The sequence below is a fragment of the Petaurus breviceps genome, unplaced genomic scaffold, assembly GCF_028583685.1.
Source record: "Petaurus breviceps papuanus isolate PSGF00001 unplaced genomic scaffold, PetGlider_PUasm1.0 98, whole genome shotgun sequence".
NCBI classification, from domain to species: domain Eukaryota; kingdom Metazoa; phylum Chordata; class Mammalia; order Diprotodontia; family Petauridae; genus Petaurus; species Petaurus breviceps.
Genome location: NW_027187460.1, coordinates 63,328,356 through 63,347,826, shown reverse-complemented (window position 1 = coordinate 63,347,826; position 19,471 = coordinate 63,328,356). Strand labels below are relative to the sequence as shown.

General features: G+C 36.1%; 1 protein-coding gene across 8 annotated transcripts in view; it reads left to right on the top strand.

Annotated features, from left to right (window-relative positions):
• Positions 1 to 19,471, top strand: part of VPS13B (vacuolar protein sorting 13 homolog B) — a 1,080,499-nt gene that overhangs the window by 614,945 nt on the left and 446,083 nt on the right. For all 8 annotated transcript variants that reach the window (XM_069081095.1, XM_069081089.1, XM_069081092.1 and 5 more), the window contains one exon: positions 255 to 366. In XM_069081095.1, the coding sequence (XP_068937196.1) occupies positions 255 to 366 (112 nt within the window). The remainder of the gene's footprint in view (positions 1 to 254; positions 367 to 19,471) is intronic.

The following is a 19,471-nucleotide window of genomic DNA, read 5'->3' as shown; positions in this document are numbered from 1 at the left end:
GAAGAATGAATTACACTTACGTAGTTTTGTTAAAAAAATGTACTAAAATACTAGTCACCGCTTTGAAATCACTAGATATTGCAATGGTTTATCTCCTAGGGTTTGTCTAGCCCTATAAAGGACTATTCTTTGTTATATTATTTTTTCTCTACTTATTTTGCATTTTTCTTTCAAAGAACAGCCTCCTAGGTATGCCTTGTTGCTCAAAAACAGCATTATAGGGCTGACTTGATTTATCTTTTTTTTTGTTTCAGTTACTGAGGCCGCAAGAGAAGATACCCTGGTTTTGAAGATCGGCTCTGTCGCCATGGCTCCTCAGGCCGACAACCCACTTAGCAGAACCGTCCTTAGGAAGGACATTTACCAGTAAGTGTATTCTCTTTGTGTCTAGCCCAGCCGCAATTGCATTTTGTGAGGACAGGCACAGATCTATAGAAGTGCAGCATGACGGGGGGCCTCTAGAGATACTTTTTGTTTAGGATCTTTTGATATTCAAAACCAGGTTTTTCTGATTTTCTTCAGTTGTGGCTTTAAAAATTCATTCAGACAAATCAAGTCTTTCTGTGAAGTGTTGATGAATAACAGAATCTAAGCATTAAGTCACCATGAAACTGAAGAAGTGCAATTGAAAATGTTTTAATTCATCTTCTTAATTTGACGAAATCTCCAGTCACATAAGAATATTAAGAATGTTCTAGGACTACCATTTCCAATTGTAGTCAAATTGTATCTAGGAGTAGGTTTTCATAATGGAAATGAAAGCAATTATTTTAAATGTAGGACTATGGATGTCATGTGGATCAAAGCTGTAAAGAAAAGCATACTTCTGAGGAGAAATTTCACAGTAAACACATTTTCTGTGAAAATGTCGTGCTCTGGAGTTTGTCACTAAGCATGTGTAAACCACAGTAAGCATCTTTGGACAGCAAAACTGGTGAACACATGTAATCAGTATGATAAAAATAATATATGATTCTTACTGAAGTTGGCACTACCCCCAGACATGAAAGTGCAGTTGCAAATAATACCAAGTGAAAAAAGTCACAGAAATACAGATGAACAAGTGTCTTCTACTTCCTGCTCGTCTGTTTCTCAGATGTGGCAGTCTCTCCTCTCTCTCACTCTCTCTCATTCTCCCTCATTCTCCCTCCCTTCTCCCTGTCCTCCTCCCCCTCCCCTCTCCTCCCCTTTCCTCACTCTCTCTCTTCTACCCCCCTGCCCCCCATCTCTTTCTCTGTAAAAGAATCTCCTACAGTACTTCAATAGATATTACTGCTGAGAAAGGCCTCTAATTACTGTGAAGCAGTGACTGTCTAAAAGATGACAGTTATTTTACTCTTTCCAGCCTGGAAATTTTAGGAAGGCAAGCTTTACCTTAAAGAACATTTTTTTTCTCTTTCAATTGTTTATAAGATTCTTCATCTGATATAATTAGCTGCATTTTTGTTTTGTAGTTTGATAGATTTAAATAAATGAGTAAAATAGTTTTCCTTATGAATTTTTCATAGAATCATACAAATTTTTAACAGAAAGGATTGTAGAGATAATATAGTCTAATTTCCTCATTTTACTGATGAGGAAACTAGGAGTAGGAAAGTTTAAGCATGTACCCCACCCCCAGCCCTCTTCAGTGACCTCCTGCACCTCCTCGTTGCCTCTTGAACACAACATAAAATTCTCCGTTTGGCATTTGGAACTAGTGCCTACTTTCGCAATCTTCTTACGCCTCCTCTCCCATCTCGCTGGGTGTTCTCCAAGCCTGGAGTGCTCTCTTTCCTCATCCCTGTCTCCTGGTATTCCTATTATTTGCCTTTCCTTTTATCCCCAGCTCTTAGCACAGTGCCTAGCACATAGTGGACACTTAATAAATGTTAGTCAGCTGATTGACTAAAATTCCATCTTATATTACAGGAACCTTTCCCCAATTCCCTTAATACTAATGCTTTCCTTCTTTACAAATTGTCCCCTCCCCTCTCCTCTCCTCCCAGTAGACTGGGAGATCCTTAAGAGCAAGGGTGTTTTTTGTGCTTTTTTTTTTTTTTATATCCCCAGAACTTAATACAGTCCCTGGCATATAGCAGACACTGAATACATGCTTGCTGACTGACTGATAGCCATGGTCATAAAACTTACTAATGGTAAAATAAGAAATGGAGCATTTGAAAACGGACCTTAAATATAGTTTTCTCCACCACTCTAACAAATGAAAGAAATCCCTTTAAAACATTTCTAACAGTCTTCCATTCTCTTCCCTGAATATGTCCAAGTATAATGAACTCTCTCTCAAAAAAATCCATTTTATTTTTAACTAATTTTGGCTCTTAGAAGTTTGTTCTTTGTATTGAAAAAAAATATGCCTCCCTATGAATTCTATTTACTAGCTCTAATTATGCCCTCTGAAGCCACACTGAATAAGACTCGTCTTATGACTGCTTTCACATATTTTGAAGATGGCTGTTGTGTTCGCTTCTATAATCCAGGTCTTTTGGCTCCTTTACCATGAGGCAGAGATACAGGAAAAATACCTTTAGAGGATAAAGGAGAAAATATGTATCTTAAATCTTTCTGTTTTATTTAAATTACCCTCTTGAAATACTTCCTACCATATTTATCTCTTCCCTTTTCCTCTAAGTCTGGATATTCTTCAAAGAGGGCCCTGTTTGGTGTTTGGTGGAAGAAGACCAATCTCTAAGCAAAAAAGGGAAGGCCTTATTCCCACCCATTAACTGGAATACAGACAGCCCCACTCATATGCACAAATGGCTCATTAATTCCCGTGTGCAGAGCAAAAAAAATGCTATTTAAGCATTGGGTAAGCAGAGCAAATATAGGAGTCCTTCATAGATGACTACTGAATTGAATGTCGTCTGAATACCTTAAATTGAATAAACATGTCACACAGGTTGATTAGCTATTCATAATATGTGTTACCATTACCATGATATTTTTGTACTTTAATAGATTACAGCCTGGTAACAACATCATCCTAACATTTATTAAACAAGCCAGTACCTGCCATACTAGAATGCAACTGTATAGATAGTGTCCATTAGACTCTTGGTTCCTTCTGCCTCTAACTCTTGAGAATTCAGAGCTGTTTCTAGCTTAAGGTAGGTTCTAGCCACCCACTTCAATTTGGATTTACCTCTGGAAAGTTAGCATAGTTTAGGGCTCATTATAGTCTTAACCAGAGTGGCTTGGTTTCCATCCTTATCATTGTAATCTTCTCAAAGACCCATCTATGGAGCCACATCAAACCCAAAACCTTTCCATGAAGCAAAGCTAATTTCCTGGTGTGCCATGGTACTAAGTTGATTTCTAGAGGCTCCCTCAGAAGCTGAGGCCAGCCTAGAATAGGATAGGAACATGTCACATTTACGTAGACCCACTAGTGAGATAATTGTGGGGCTCCGAAATATGAGCATGGATGTGAAGAAAGACTTCCTCATAGCCAGTTGTACTTGAATAGCATATTGGAAAGGATCTGTGTTGTGTGACTGCTTTACTGATGTACAGAATGTTCTACCCTATAGAATGTGCTTGATGCTGGGCAAACACACAGTGGCAACTTTTAGAAAACTTACATTCTACAGCAATTTCTGAATAATAAACACAAGCAGAATACACATGAGGAAATGCCAAAAATGTTTCAAGATGTCACTAAACACTATTTAAAGTAATGTATCAGTAGCATCAAAGGATGCAGAATGGCAGAAGTAAAGATGGCATTGGAATGTGGTGATCTGTGTGGAAATGACCCCCACTAACAAAAGCTTGCCCCTTTTTCTGATGGTTCTATTAGACACATAGTCATGATGAAGGGAATGATATATGTGCCTGAGTCTTTCAGTGCAGTTTTATATTAAATCGATAGTCTTCTGTCTCTTCTTGGAAATTGAGCATATTATCAGTCTCAGCATCTCTCCAGAAGCAAGTCTTTGCTGGTACATTTACACTGTAAGAATTATCTCTGTGTAGCTGTTTGCAGATAACAAGAGAATTACTTCCCACACCTCCTTATTCTTTTATTTTTCTCATACAGAATTCTTAGCTCATTATGTGTTAAATTTGTCTTTGATAGAAATTGCTAAATTTACCTTATGTATCTGTCTATATCATATAAAATGTGGAAATTCATATGTGTGTATGTATATATACATATGTAGAGATAACATATTTTTTCTTTGTTATTCATTATAGGTTTGGACCAAGTAGGCATTTAAGGGTGTGCTTAGATGGGGGGGGGGGTAGAACATGAGATGGAATTTAGAGGAACAGAGAAGGGAAGTAGGAAAAGATATCAGGGAAAAGTAGGGAAAACATACTGTCCAAGAGAAAAGGTAGTTTAGTAGCATTAGTCGGACCACATACAGTGAACTAGACTCCATTTCAGGTGCTCCATTTTAGGAAGGACATAACAAGCAGGAGTGTATGCACATGAGGGAGACCAGGGTAGTGACAGGGACTAGAGAGCTTGTCTTGTCAGGACCATTTGAAGGAATGAGTGATGTGTAGCTTAGAAACAAGAAGACTTGGACAACATGATAGCAATCTTCAAGTGTCTGAAGAACTATCATGTGGAAAAGGAATTGGATTTGTTTTGTTTAGGTGCAGAGGGCAGACCAAGGAGCAAAAAGGAGAAACTGCAAAAATAACGGATATGGGCCTTCCTGAGGAAGAGCTTCACATCCCATCAGATTTACAAACATATAATGAGCTTCCCCTAGAAGTGATGATTTCTCTGTCATTGGAAATATTCAGACAGAGGCTTGGGAACCATTGGCATATGTTGTGGAGGTTCAGGATAAACTAGAGAATTTCAAAGTCCTTTGCAACTCACAGATTGCATGATTCTGATTTGGAAAGTTAAGACAGCAGTATTAAACATTCTTCTACCTGTAATAAGTGTAAAAATAAGGATAGAGAGGGGTGGCCAGGTGGTTCAGCGAGTAAGAGCACCGGCTCCAGTGTCGGGATGACCTGGATCAAATCCGGGCTCAGATACTCAGCACCACACCCAGAAATGACTGGCCGTGTAACCTTGAGCAAGTTACTTAACCCCGATTGCTTAAAAAAAAAAATAAGGATAGAGGATTAGACCTTTGATTGCATTGGTGGAACATGCCCAGGATGTTCCCTTAGGGAACTGCTCAGAGTGTTGAGAGGTGAGTTAATGACTTGCTTAGATTCTCACAGCCAGTGTATGTCAGATGTGGAATTTAAATCCCAGTTTTCCTGGCTCCAAGACCAAGCTCTCTATCCACTATATCATGTTGTCTCTCATAATATAGTCAGTATTCTTAAGAGGTTGTGTAGTTTAGGAGAAAGAGACTTAGATTTGAAGTCAGAGGAAATGCATTCAAATTCCAGCTCTCCTGCAAATTACTTCATTTCTGTGGGGTTGAGTCTCATGGATGTCAGGAAGAGAGCCATTCTTACAACATCTCCCATTTTGTTACTGGAAAGAAAGCTTTAATTGGTTAAAAAAGAAAAAGTCCATTGTTGTGTTGATCCCTGTAATTTCAACATAGTGGTCTATAGCTTAGACTTTTGGGCCCAGCAGAACAAGTGTCTCCAGTATGACATATCTTTAAGTACCTGAAAGTGCAGCTTATACCCTCTATAAGTTTTCTTTTATCTAGGATAAAAATCCCAGGTCCTTCAATCAGTTTCCAAAGTCATACCTGCAGGTGAGACATGCCAACAGATCAAGCTGCTCAATACCACATGTAGTCCCCTACAAAGCTATAAAGTATGTAACTTGGTTTTCTTATGAATCTCATAAACTATGAAAGCAGCTACAGAAAAGGAGTTCCAGAACCATTTCAAATGTCAGTGTGGTTGAAGTGAGAAGTATAGGTAGTCGACGAAGGGGATAATTATGTAGGGGGCCTCCCTCCCCTGGAGAATGACAGCTGACATGTATATAGCACTTTTTAGATGATTGTTTGCTTGTTTTTTAATGGACATTGTCTCATTTAGTTCTCCATTTTGGTGAGGTCTAATTAGGACAGAGTTTTACTGATCTTCTTCTGTAAAATGGAGGATTGGACAAGAGGGCCATTACAATCCCAGTGCTGAATCTGTGATTCTTTGTTGAGTAAACTAAGGCCAAATGAGGTTAATTAAGCAGCATGTCTACTGTCAAACAGGTAGTAAGTAATATAAAAGAGATTTTAACATAGGTCTTCTTAATTCATATCCAATATTCTTATCCCTACTCTTGTGATTGCCTCCTTTTGCGTTGATATGCTCTGGTATGATTTTATTTTAAAGACACATTACCTTGTTATCCTACCTTATATGTGACTGCTGTACGTTCCTCAAAAGTGAAAGTCCTTCTAAAGCAATTTTCATTTATAAGTTGCAGTTTTATTTTCTCCAGGATACTTTTCAGTGGAGGAAATACTCAAAAGAAGAAAGCACAGCTCTCGTCTTCCACTTTTCACCATGCTGTTGTATCTTTTTTTCCCCTTGAAATGTATATATCTTCTTAGAGAGGATTATCTAGCCATGGCTTTATTTAATATAAGCAAATCAGATTTCACCAAAGGGTAACAGCTTTAAGTCACTTTAGTTATTAGAGCAAGGTTTAAACTGACAAAGTAAAAGAGCCACATATCTCAATTTTCATTCCTGGATCCCAGCCACACACTCTATTTCCCCTTGTTTGTTAATGGAAGACAATAAAACAAACTAGTATCTGAATCATTTTCCCTGTGATGGTTTGGAGACCAAGCTATTGCCTTGTTATCTGGGGTGCTTCTCATTCTGGCTCTGTTGACCTTTACCATTTTTCTGATCTTAATAACCACTTGAATGAAAAATACTTGTATATCTTATTAATTTTTTAAGCATATTTTCTCATTACATCGGGGACACTGATATAGAACAAAAACTCCATTGTTTTTACATTGAGATCATCTGACCACAGTAAACCTTGCTGAAAGAAAGGGTTATTGTTTTTCATCAAAGTAATAAAAATCAATCCCATTTCTGAAGGTTGGTATAATTAATGTTATTCTGCCATGTAAACATTAGCAAGTATGTAATATGTTCAGAAAGTTATCACAAGTTACATTAAGAGCATAATTTTCTCAAAACCAAACTCATTCCAATCTGAATGAATGGTCTTTGTTATATTCACTTTTGAACAATCACAGAGGCAATGTGCTGTATTGAATAGAGAGTTAGCAAAGCCAGGAAGGCCTGAGTTCAAGTGTGACACACAGTGGCTATGTTATTCTTTACAAATTAGTGCTATTTCCAACTCTCTTAAATGATAAGTTGTAGAGAAAGTACTGACTTACATTAATAGTTTCCTTACCAAGAAATCTCAATGGAATCATAGATCCATCCCTTATGCCAGTTCCCAATCTTTAAATAATTAAAATGGAATAGAATTTGACCAAAAATGATTAACTGCATCTTAGCATTTATGTTTTATACTGAACTAAGTTTATCCTAAAGTGCTGAAATTTTTACTTCCTAATCAATTTATTTCACAGATATTAGAATGTAAATCCAAGTGTGATGATTTCAAGAACTAATGTTTTAAAGGATTTTTATCTTAGTGGTAGTTTCCACCATAAATAAGAAAATAAACTTAATGATCTAAAACTGAAAGGCAAATAAATACTGACTTATACAGCTTGACTAGATATAAAATGTTCATTTTCTCTAAAATCCGTAATGAGTTAAATATTGGGAGTATAGTTACAGTATTCATGCTGTTTACTGTGTAAGCAAGTGAGACTGTCCATAAAGCCTTATTTGATGGAGGGAAAGTTTGTCTGGCACAGACTAAAGCACTAAATAAATAAAATAGGGTAAGAATTCATTATAGAAGTTGGCACATTAGTGAACATCATATAATTAACTTGATAATGTAGAGGAAAACAAAGCCAATAAGAGATTTAGCTCTGTATACAAAAAAGAACAAGGAGGGAGGAATAAAGGAAGGTTAGGTAGCTAGGAAGGTTAAATTGTCCTTTTCAAGTTAGCTTGTAAAAAGGAAAGAACCAAATTTGATTTACCTGTTTGGTATTAATAAATATTTTTTCCTTAAAACATAGAATTTGGTAATAGTCCTTACCACCTGAAATACTATAGAAAAAGTTATTGTTGGACAAGATCTCTCCTATTGATTCCTTATTTGTTAAATTCTGTTAACCACAGTCCTTAGGAAAATGATATCATAATAATTTTCACTCCTTAAGTCAGCTCCTTCAATTCTTAGTATCAGAAGACCAATAGGCCCTTTCCACTTCAGGATTCACAGATTTATCATTTCAAATGAATTGCATTGCTTATTGGGATGTAAGAGGAGAATTGAGCTCATGTGGTTTTGTAAATAAGAAAAGAGAAATGCATTACTTTAGACAATATTTTAATCGTGTTATATTGTTTTTTCTATATCTTCCCATTTCTTCTCCAAGACACTGAATTATAATAGAAACCTCTCTCCTAGTTTCATTATTCTAAGGAGATGATTTTTCAAGAAATGAGTCTGTACTACATTTAGAATATATACTATCTTAGTTAATGAATAAGCTAATGATTTTTATATTTTGAAGAGGAGAGGTGGGAAACTTTTGTGAGATGGCAGTTCTTTTTTCTATATACTCTTCTTATTACAGAAAGAAGTTTAGAAGAAAGGATGCAACCAGAAAATATTTTTGTAAAGCCTCTGTCTTTCAAATGTTTTTTGGAATATGAAGTATGTTTCTAAAAATTTTTCAAGTCTATACTTTACTTGGAATTTACCATTGGACTTTCATTTGTTCATTTTAGAGAATTATGTGGTTGACCTATTCATTATAGATATGTCAGTAAAATATTAACTCTTGTAGAGTTTATAACATATGTAGCTTCATGTAAATCCTAATAACACTTTGTTTTTACTTATTTTTTAAAAATACAACTTGCTTAGATAGCTGAAACTCCATAATAATGGTGTGGAAGACCAGAGAATAACAGTATAAACTAGGCATGTCATGTCAAGCTTTTGATTTTTTCAGTTGTTTAGTTGTGTAGGGCAGCATGATTGGCTTTGGGGTATATTCAAATATATGAAATAGCACTCCTTTTTATAATAAGATTCTCTTGTAATTGGCATGTAGCCTAGGGTATACAGTTCATGTATCCTCTCTTTGTTGTGGTCAAATTTTATATAAAAATTCACAGATCCCATTTTCCATTGAAATTTAATTTTGGGAATGTTTAATTGAAAGCTTCTTGTAGGCAAACAAGGACTTAACTAATCAAACACTTTAAAGGACTAAAGAAACAAACGCTGACACTGCTGGTGAAAGAATATGAAACCTGAGCTAGGCAAACAGAGGCACAGTTGTTTATTCTTATGAGCCTTGACTCAGTGTATCTTTCCAGTGCTGCTTTAACAATAAGCACCACTAAGCACTATCCATTTTAAAAGCTATTTCAATTCTGTAAAGCTTACATTTTTCACTTTGGTAATTTTACTACTGGAAAATGTATGCTTTTGCCACACTTTGACCAAGTTACTCCCTATGTCTATCCTGCATTGCTTGGTAATCCACATATTTGAACATATTCTGGGTCAATTCACAAACCCTCAAAACTTAACTTAAAAGATAAATCCTAATTAATATGTTGTTATTGGCCTGTCCATTGTGATCTCCACCAGCAGCATTATGCAGTTTCAGCTGCATTAAATAAATAATGAGTGAATAAAAAAGAATGGAAGGCCAGCATAGAGAGGAGAAGGACAGAACACAAGCAAGGGAAGTAGCTGCAGGAGGGAAATGGCAGCCATAGAAGAAGTGAGCTACGTGAGGTGAGTGAAAATAAAGGCAAAGAGGGGGTTCAAAGAAGAAGTAAAGGGGGTGGCTAGGTGGCACAATGAATAGAGCGCCGACCCTGGAGTCAGGAGCACCTGAGTTCAAATCCGGCCTCAGACACTTAACACACACACACACACACACACACACACACACACACACACACACATACTAGCCATGTGACCTTAGGCAAGTCACTTAATCCCAAAATTGCCCTCCAAAAAAAGAAAAAGAGGAAGTAAAAGAAAGAAATGAAGCCTGACAGAAAAGAATGAGAGGGATGCAGTTGTCTATTCCTTTAGGGTGCATACATTTTTAGTTGAAAAGAAAAAATGAAGAGCTGTCCTTGTATTCTTTAGACCTCTTCAGCCTGTTACACATTTTCAGCTTATCGCCATTTCTGTACTTGTAAGCCTTGCCTAGCTTTCTCTATATTCTAGTGAAAGTTTCATAACTATTGTGATATTTGCTGATACGGATAAGAAGACTTTAGTTATGTAAGTATAAAGGAAATGTTTTCTGGAAATAAAGGGTGCTTTCTGTTCTCCACCACCTCAACCACAGGGCAGCATTGCTTGTTATTAACAATTCTTCAGTACCTACACATATGGATCAAGACAGTGGATCAACATTTCCCACCCGTAGTTTCTGTCAGATAAATATACTTGAGTTGGATAGATGAGATTGGTCATTTCAGTGATTCTTTTTTATTGTATATCACCGTGGAATCTAAGAGTTAGTAAAAAGGCTTAGCAATTGCCTTCTCCAAACCGTACCTGAGCAGAAACATAACTTTCTGAAAATCTCTAACAAGTAATCACTTCATTTACCACTTGAAGACTTCCAGTGATGAGGAACTCACTACTTCCAAGGGAAGCCCATTCTACTTCTGGACATGTATACATCTTAAGAAGTTTTTTCTTTTATTTTCCTTATATTCTGGTTGCCTTAAATCTGGTGTTAGGTTTGCAAGTGACATAATACTTAAAGTAAAGAGCTTAGCACAGTGCTTGATATGTAGTTTGTGCTATATAAGTGTTAGCTATAGTAATGATGATAATAGTAATTGTTATTAGCTTATTATTATTATTTAATTTTAGATTCATAGAGACCTTTAAATGTCTTCTAATCCACTTCTGTCACTTTACAAAGAAGAAAGCTCAAGCCCCAATAAGTATGTTGTGACTTGCATGAGAACATAAATCTGGAAGTAGAATACAGGTTTTATTCCCAGGCCAGAGCCATTGTGCCTGCCTCACATGTCCCCAGTTATTACTTCTTAATCTTACTTGTGTTCGATTTATGAAGTTCTAATAATCTTAATGCTAAATCAGTCAATCAAAAATATTTATTGGGGCGACCAGGTAGCACAGCGAGTAAGAGCACCGGCTCCAGTGTCAAGATGACCTGGGAATCAAATCCGGGCTCAGATACTTAGCACCACATCCAGAAATAACTGGCCATGTAACCTTGAGCAAGTTACTTAACCCCGATTGCTTAATTAAAAAAAAATTATATATATATATATATGTATATATATATATATATATATACATATGTATTCAATGTTTACCTTGTACGAGGTGTTGTACTTGTTACTAAAGGGATAACAGAGAAGAAATAAAGTACAGTCCCTGCTCTCCCTTCCCCATCCACAACCAATGAGCTTATTACATAGAACATAATTAGAGCTTTCCAAAGTGTCTTAGGCTAGCAGCGGGTTCCCCCTCATTGGATATCTTCAAGCAAAGGCTGAGTAATGGTTCATCACAAATGTTATAGAAAGGATTTCTACTCAGGTAGGGTTGGGCTAGATGGCATCTGTGGTTCTTTCTAGTCCTGAGATCTTGTGATTCTGTGAGATAAGTGCCAGCAGCAAAGTTAAGTGTCAAGTGACTGGTAAGAATAAGTAACTCCTGGAGTTCAGCTGGGGTGGTTAGGAAAGGCTTGGCTGAGGAGTCCTAACTCATTTGAGATGACCTTTGGAAGATGGATAAGATTTAGAGACTTAGAAGAATGGGAAGGGCATTTATACCTCAAGGGAATGGGATGAACACTGGAGTGGAAGCAGAAAAGCATAAAGTATGCTGAAGTGACAATCAGTTGACTAGTCTTAACAAGTAGCATTCTTGAAGGAAATGTGAGGGAAAAACTTTTCTCTGTTTTTGAATTGTTATTTATTTACCTTATAAAAATCAAAATGTAAAACAAGCAAGTTATGAAGATTGAATACTTTTTTGAGTGCGAATATACATTGGGTCCTCAGTAACCATTTACTCAGGAGAGAAATTTAGTCTCCCTACCTCCCCGTCTTTCTTTCTTTTAGTGCTTTTTTATCCTGTTCCTCATCCATTTCTTTCTGTTCTTTTCTTCTCACTTCTCTTCTCCTCCCCTCCTCCTTTTTTTCTTTGCTTCCTTCTCTTCCTATCCACTTCCAGCCCTCCTTCATTTCTTTTCCTCAGTTTCTACTTGCCTTTCATTTTTAATTTGCTCCTTTTTTGTATTTATTTTACTTTATTATTTTCTTTTATTGTTCTTTTCCATAATTTTCTCCATCATGTCCTGTAGGTAAGCAGTTTTAATGCTGAAGTTTTTCTTGTTTATAAAATTTTCAGATAATTAAACATATCTTGCTATTATATACAGAATTTCATGGCTATAAAAAAGCTGTTTTTAAAATAAAGTAAAATAAAAATATTCAAAACATGGAGGAAACAATATCAAATCAACAAATATTTATTTGGTACTTAACATGCACAAAAATCTGTTTTCAAAGAATTGGAGAACTTCAGCTTATATGCCTCAATATTTGACCAGGAAGAATTATTCAAGTCCATTGCTAAATATAAATGACACAGGTACTGTCAGAAATTCTGAAGTTGAGGAGAAAGGACTTAATCTGCATAGCATTAAAAGAAGAACACATGATATAGGTCTACATTTCCATATTTGAAGTTAAGAATTTGTGTATGTGTGCAGGGGAAGATTCTTGAGGTCTTAAATACCAGTATTACCCACTGACTCTATCAGCAAAAGAGCTGGAACTAATGTAAGGACACAATCTGACCCAAAGAGAGAAGTTATAAAAATGGAACTAAAAAGTGTATGCATTACATGCAGAAAGGCCCGGACTTCAGTAACTTTTAATATTTCCCCTTACCTTGTAGCTTATAGCTCTCTGGGCAATACTAATTCTTCCATTTGTCAGGTATATTGTATTGAGGATTCTTCGTGGCAGTTGAGTTGGTCCAAATGGCTGCCGAGGTCTCTTCCCACCCAAAATTCTGGGATTCATAATTGGTTTCCAAAATGTCAGTTTCATGGCTTCAAGCTGTTTGTGTCCCTCACCCATTTGTGGCAGTCTTATTGTCCTGGAGGTATTCTCACAGCTGAGGAAAGAAGCCTAGAAAGATTAAATGGCTGAAGTCATACACTGGGCAAGTGACAGTGGTGAGACTTGAACCCAGGTCCTCTGATTTCAGAGTCTCTGGTCTTTCTACTCTACAATACTGTCACCATTCTATTTGTGGATCCAGTATGTAAAGATAAACATACATACATACATACACATACACATACACACACGCACACGATGATAGTTGGAAGAGGAGGATAGAGAATGCTAACAACTAGGGGAAGCAAGAAAGTCTTCATTAGAAAGTGGTTATCTGAGTTAAACTTTAATGGAAACCAAGGATTCTTTAATGGCAGAAATGAATAGAGAGTGCATTCTAGGCTTGATAGATAGCCTGAAATGATTGTTTCAGGAAAAGTCGAGTTGGGTCGAGAGGGTCAAGTTGACTAGAATGGAGAGCATATGAAAGAGAGTAGTGCAAAAAGCACTGTCTCATTTGATCCTCACAGCCACCCTGGGAGGTAGGTACTTTTATTATCCTCAATTCAAAGTTGAAGAAACTGAGGGAGACTGAGGTCGAATGACTTGCTCAGCGCCACACAACTAGTAAGTGTCTGAGTCTAGGTTTCAGGTCCAGTGTTCTGTCTGCTTCTCCAGCTGCCTCAGATAGGTGCGGACCAGACTGTGAAGATCTTTGAATGTCTAGCTGAGAGGAGTGACGGAGTCAGACTTGTGCTTAGGAAGATGGTATGGGCAACTTTATGGAGTTGCTCTAGACAGGGGCAAGTAGGAGAGTAGGGGAGAATGTTGTAGCTGCATGGCCCTGGAAACATAAAGGGGCAGTTGAGGAGTACCACAGAGGAGGTATTAATCAAATTGGATGATTAATGCTTTATGAGTGGTAAGAGAAAAGGGAGAGAGAAGCCTGTGAGAGGCCCAGGACACAGCTTCCAGTGAGGAACTTTCTCTGCCCATGCACATTGGCACCTTCTCTGTGACTCACTCTCTTAGAAAGCTGCCCAGGGCCCTGGTAGGTTGAATGATTTCTCTGTAGCACATGGCAATTCTATTTCAGAGGCAAAGAGAAGAGAATGTAGAAAAGTTTCCAGGGGAGGCAACACTGCAGAGGACCTGTGTGCTCTGTAAAGAGAACTACCTCTGTATCTGTGTTCTTCCTAATCACTTCCTTCCTTGTTGAATATCATTTAAGAGACTTAGTGAACATCTAACAGGGAAGGAAGTGATTATGAAGAATCAGGGTAACTTCATCAAAGGTAGATCATTATAGATTTACTTTATTTCTTTTTTTGTCAGGATTACAAAATTGCTAAATTAGAAAAATTCTTTCATTTTTTAGCAAAGAAATTTGATACATTATCTTTTTTTATTGTGGAAAAGGTAGAAATATAGACTAGGTATATTTGGAGTTAGTTGAAAGACCAGACTCAAAAAGTAATTGTTAATGGTTCAGTGTTAACTGGACAGGAGGTCTGTACTTTAGTACCTCAGGGATATCTCATTGGCCCAGTAATTATTTAACATTTTTTATAAATTACATTAATAAGGTCAGAGATGGAATGCTTATTAAATTTTCAGATGACAGTTAATGCTGGTTGTCAAAATCAGGATCTCCAGAGACCTTGATAGACTTTGAAATGAACATAATAAGATTGAATTAAATAGAAATAAATATAAAATATCTTGGGGAGTCAGAAAATCAACTTCACAATCAAAGAGGCATGGTTAGATAGCACTTTGAAAAAAATATCTAGGGGTTTTAGTAGACTGTAAGTATGATGTGACAGCAAGAAAAGCTAATATCATTTTAGACTGAATTAAGAGAGGAATAGCTTCCAGAAATAGAGAGGTGATAGTCTCACTGTACTTTATGTCCTCATCAGAACTCCTCTTGAATATTGTTTTGAGTTCTTGGCATGACATTTTGAGGACTGGGAGACCAAGATGATGAGGTACCTTGAATCTGATCATGGTGATCAATTAAGAGGTGTTGTATAAACTGGCTAAGAGGAGAATTAAGATAGATATAATAAATGTGTTCAGGTATTTGAAGGACTCTGGTTTCTTAGAAACATTCTGTTTGACTACAGACTATAGAACCAAAGTAGTGGATGGAAGTTGAAAAGAAGACAATTTAGAGTTTATACAAGTAAAAAAATAACTTGACAATTAGAGCTGATTCTTAGGGGATGACCTGTCTTGAAAGGTGATAGGCATCTATCGTTGGAAGTCTTCAAGCAAGTCTCCATGACCACTTATTGGGATTCCTTTTAGGTGGACTAGGAGACCATCACTCAGTTCCCTTCCAACTCTATAAATCTTTCATTCTCAGATTTTGTTTAATCATATATATATCCAAAGAAGAACTACAGATGGCGTAAGAATGAAGGGAATCAGATCAATCTTTCCTTTATAAACGTAGCAACTAATTAATGAGCCGGCAAAATGTGCTCCATTTTGAAGTCCTTGGCCTTCAAGAGTTATTAGAATTCTGGATAGTATTTTAGAGTCAAGATTTGTCCAGTTTATTTTATATTGAAATCTTCATATAAAAACAATCAAGATGTCAGAAAGTTATTTGACCTTTAAATATGCTGAAAAACTAAAGCATCTTTCTTAATTTATTAGCCTTTAGCCAGATGCCTTGAGTAATAAACTTAGCACCAATAGGAAATGGATACAACATTGAAGGCGAAAATCACTGAAAACTCAATATAGTTTTTGGTTATTTTTGGTGAGGACCTGGGATTTCATTGACTTAGAGAAATTCTGGGAGAAAGTTTCCCTGCAGGTGAGCAAGTTTGGAGGGTAGAACTCAAACACAGATCTCTCCTACTCCCAAGACCAGCTTTCAGTTCCATATACCAAAATGGTTCTCAAGCATTTAGTTGTATTAGCCATTCTGTTATGAAGTATCTTGCACAAAGTAGACAACTAATAGTTTTTGAACTATAATTACTTCTTTGAAACACCACTTTTGTCATGCCATTCTCCTGTTCAGAAGTCTTTGATGACTCGCCATGACTGAAAGGATAAATACAAACTCCTTAGTCTGTCATTCAGGATGCCTTTCACAATCAGGTATGAGTGCGCACTCTGTGTGATCTTAAGAAGTCATTTAATTTTTTTGGTTAACCTATTACCTTCCCCACCTGCAAAATTAAAAAGTTAAACTAGATAATCTCTGAGGCCCTTTCTAACGCTAGACCTGGGATCCTGGAATCTTAAGCTCCTCCTCCTTCTTTGCTTCAGCTCTATATCCAATAACTGTAACCATTCCCTCAGTTGAATTTTCTCTGTGCTAGCATATAGCAGGTACTTAATAAATACTTGTTGACTTACTGATTGAAATGTTTGCTTGTGGTATTCTTCTTGCCTAGAATAACCTCACCACATTATAGCACTATGCCTGGCATATAGTAAGTGTTTAATAAGTGATCATTGATTGATTTCTTGATACCTTCAGCTCCATCCTCTCACCCATTTTGCTAATCAAAATTCTGCCCATCTTTCTGGACCTAGTTAAAATCTTACTTCCTTACAGTGTACTTGCACTCTCATAATATAGGTCTTCTTAGAACTCCTATAGCACTTTCTATCAGTACCACCCAAAAGATACTTAACATATATTGTATAATATCATAGGTATAATCTGTCCTCTAAATTCTTTCTCAAAGGCTATGTCAATAGAATAGAAACTGGCAGCTCCTACTTTTAAAAGCTTCCAGTGCAGGTCTAGTGATGAAGTCCCTTCTTGCCATACATTGTTAATATTTTCTGCCTCCTTAAAACAACTTGTATTTACTTCTATTTGTACATTCTGCATCCTCTTCATGACTTCTTACTACTACCACCACTGCCACTGCCACCCTACCCCCAACAAAGTAAAATGCCAGCTCCGCAAGGGCAAAGATTCTTGTTCTCTAGCAACAGCACCACACTTTGCACATAATAGATGCTAAAAAATGCATTTTAAATAGAAATGAAGTAAAAGAATTAACTCTAAGTTTTACTACTCCTTATATAACTTATATTTACCTAGTACTTTTCTTTTCCCCCATTAGTATGTGAACTCCTTGAGAACATGGACCTTGTTTTTACTCTTCTTTGTAGCTCTAGCACTTAGCACAATGACTGGCAGAACAAGAGCTCAGTAAATACTTGTGGCCTGATGGTATGCATATATGTCTTCACATTCTATTAAAAGGACATTATTTTGCCTTTCTCTGTTTTTTGTCAAATTCACTAACCAGCACAGTTTCAAAAATTATAAAAGAATGAAATGATGCTCTTTTATACCGTCTTTATTTTATTATATTTCCATCCTTCCTAAAGTAAACTAAAATATCAAAATATTTCTCTTCAAGCTCAATAGAGGAGAACATTGATTAAAAAACAGTCTAAAGTTGTCATCAGTTTACTTACATGTGATGACATTTTGCATATTGAAATTTGCAGTTATTAAAATCAGATAGCAAGGTTGTGACAGTTATGTTAAAGTAGGGAGTGCACATATAGAAGTGATTTACACATGCCTGTTTCAAGCTGTCTGGGGATTCTGGCATATGGAGCTTGGTGGCTAACAGTGCACGTAACATACAGTACTGTGGACATAGAACAGAATTTTAAGGGCTTCTATTCCAAGACATTTGGGATGCCTGTTAGGCTCAGTGCCGGATGCTGCTTAGCAGTTAGATCATTTGAGGGATTTCAGGGGGTACATTTTGGTTTTTAAGAAATTTACTAATTTAAGGAGAGTTTAAACACCTCCAGAAAAGAAATAATTTACTTCTTCTTCACCAATCTGACTATATTAATATCTGGTTGCAATTGTTACAATGATACATTTATATAGAGAATTAGAATGAAAATTCATTGAAGACATCGGAATTTTTTGATACTTTGTGCATAGCTTTTCATGATTATTTAAAAATATTCATGGTGGGAGTTTTTTTTTCTTGGGTAAAAATGTGGAAGTCAATAAGTAAACCCTTCTTTTCTTATTAATTGTGTGCAATTTAACTCTTATTAAGCTCTCTATCTAGAAGTGAGGTTTGTATTACTAGATACAGAATTGGAATTGCCTGGAAAATGGCTTGAAATTATACCACTTGACTTAATTTTTTCTCTAGATATAATTCACAACAGCTACTATTACACATCTTTACAAACTGAATATTTAATATAAAATATAATTTATTTCATACTTTCTTTAAATGTTTAAGGTATTTAAAAGAATTTTAAAATAATATTCAGGACATTTTCCTTTGGTAAATTTTTAATTGCTAAGTCTCTTAACTTGAATATAATGTGAATGTTGTACATCTGTTACTGGGAGAAATAGAGCCTTCTTGTAATGGGACATTTGTGAACTTCTGTATACAGCTTGTGGTTCATTCCATAAATATTTGTGGGTCCTCTGATGTCCCTTCTGGGATTTTATCTGTGACCAATTTATACCACAGCTCTTGAAAGACTTTGTCAATTGTTGAATATTTCAACCATTTCTTTTCTTCAGACATTTTCCAAATCTTTTTTTAGTTCAGTCATACAATTTATTGCAAAATCACAGTGTTTGAAGGGGCCCACCAGCTAATAGCATAAGAAAGAACCTAGTTTTAGCTTTTATTTCTTTTTTGGGGACAGTGTGTAAAATATTATAAAAAAAAAAGAAACAACTCATGATGATGTTAGTGAGCTGTCTTTAAGGCAACTTGAACATATACATTTTGTAGAATACTAAAAACAGGTATATGCCCCTTATATGACAATTTATTTCCAATTTAAATTTAGGAAAGTAAAAACTAATTGAATTTTTTTCTCCTAGAATAACTGTCAGAATTTTTCTAGCAACATATATAAAATGTGTTTTCTAACTGTTTGCTTTCCCCTCCCATGTAAAAATTTTCAAATGGCTGTTGTTCTCCATCTCCCAGTGTGTCTCTGTAGTCTGTTATCAACACAAAACAAAGGTAGGAACACAGTGGTCACACATCTTTCATTGTAGAGTAAACTGATGAGGAAATCTAATTTGCCTCACGAAATTCATTTTAAAACCAACTCCTATTTAATTCCTGAAAATGAGACATAGTTATGAAAGTCCTTCAAACAGTGTACAAATATAAGTTATAGTTAAGATGTTTCTGTAAAGCCAAGTCCTAATTATTACACTTTAGCATTTAACATGGAATCTTTTTTAAGTCATCATAAACTATATGAAGTCTGCTATAGTCTTCAGTTCATAAACACTAAGCAAATTATTTTTCATTAGAATTCA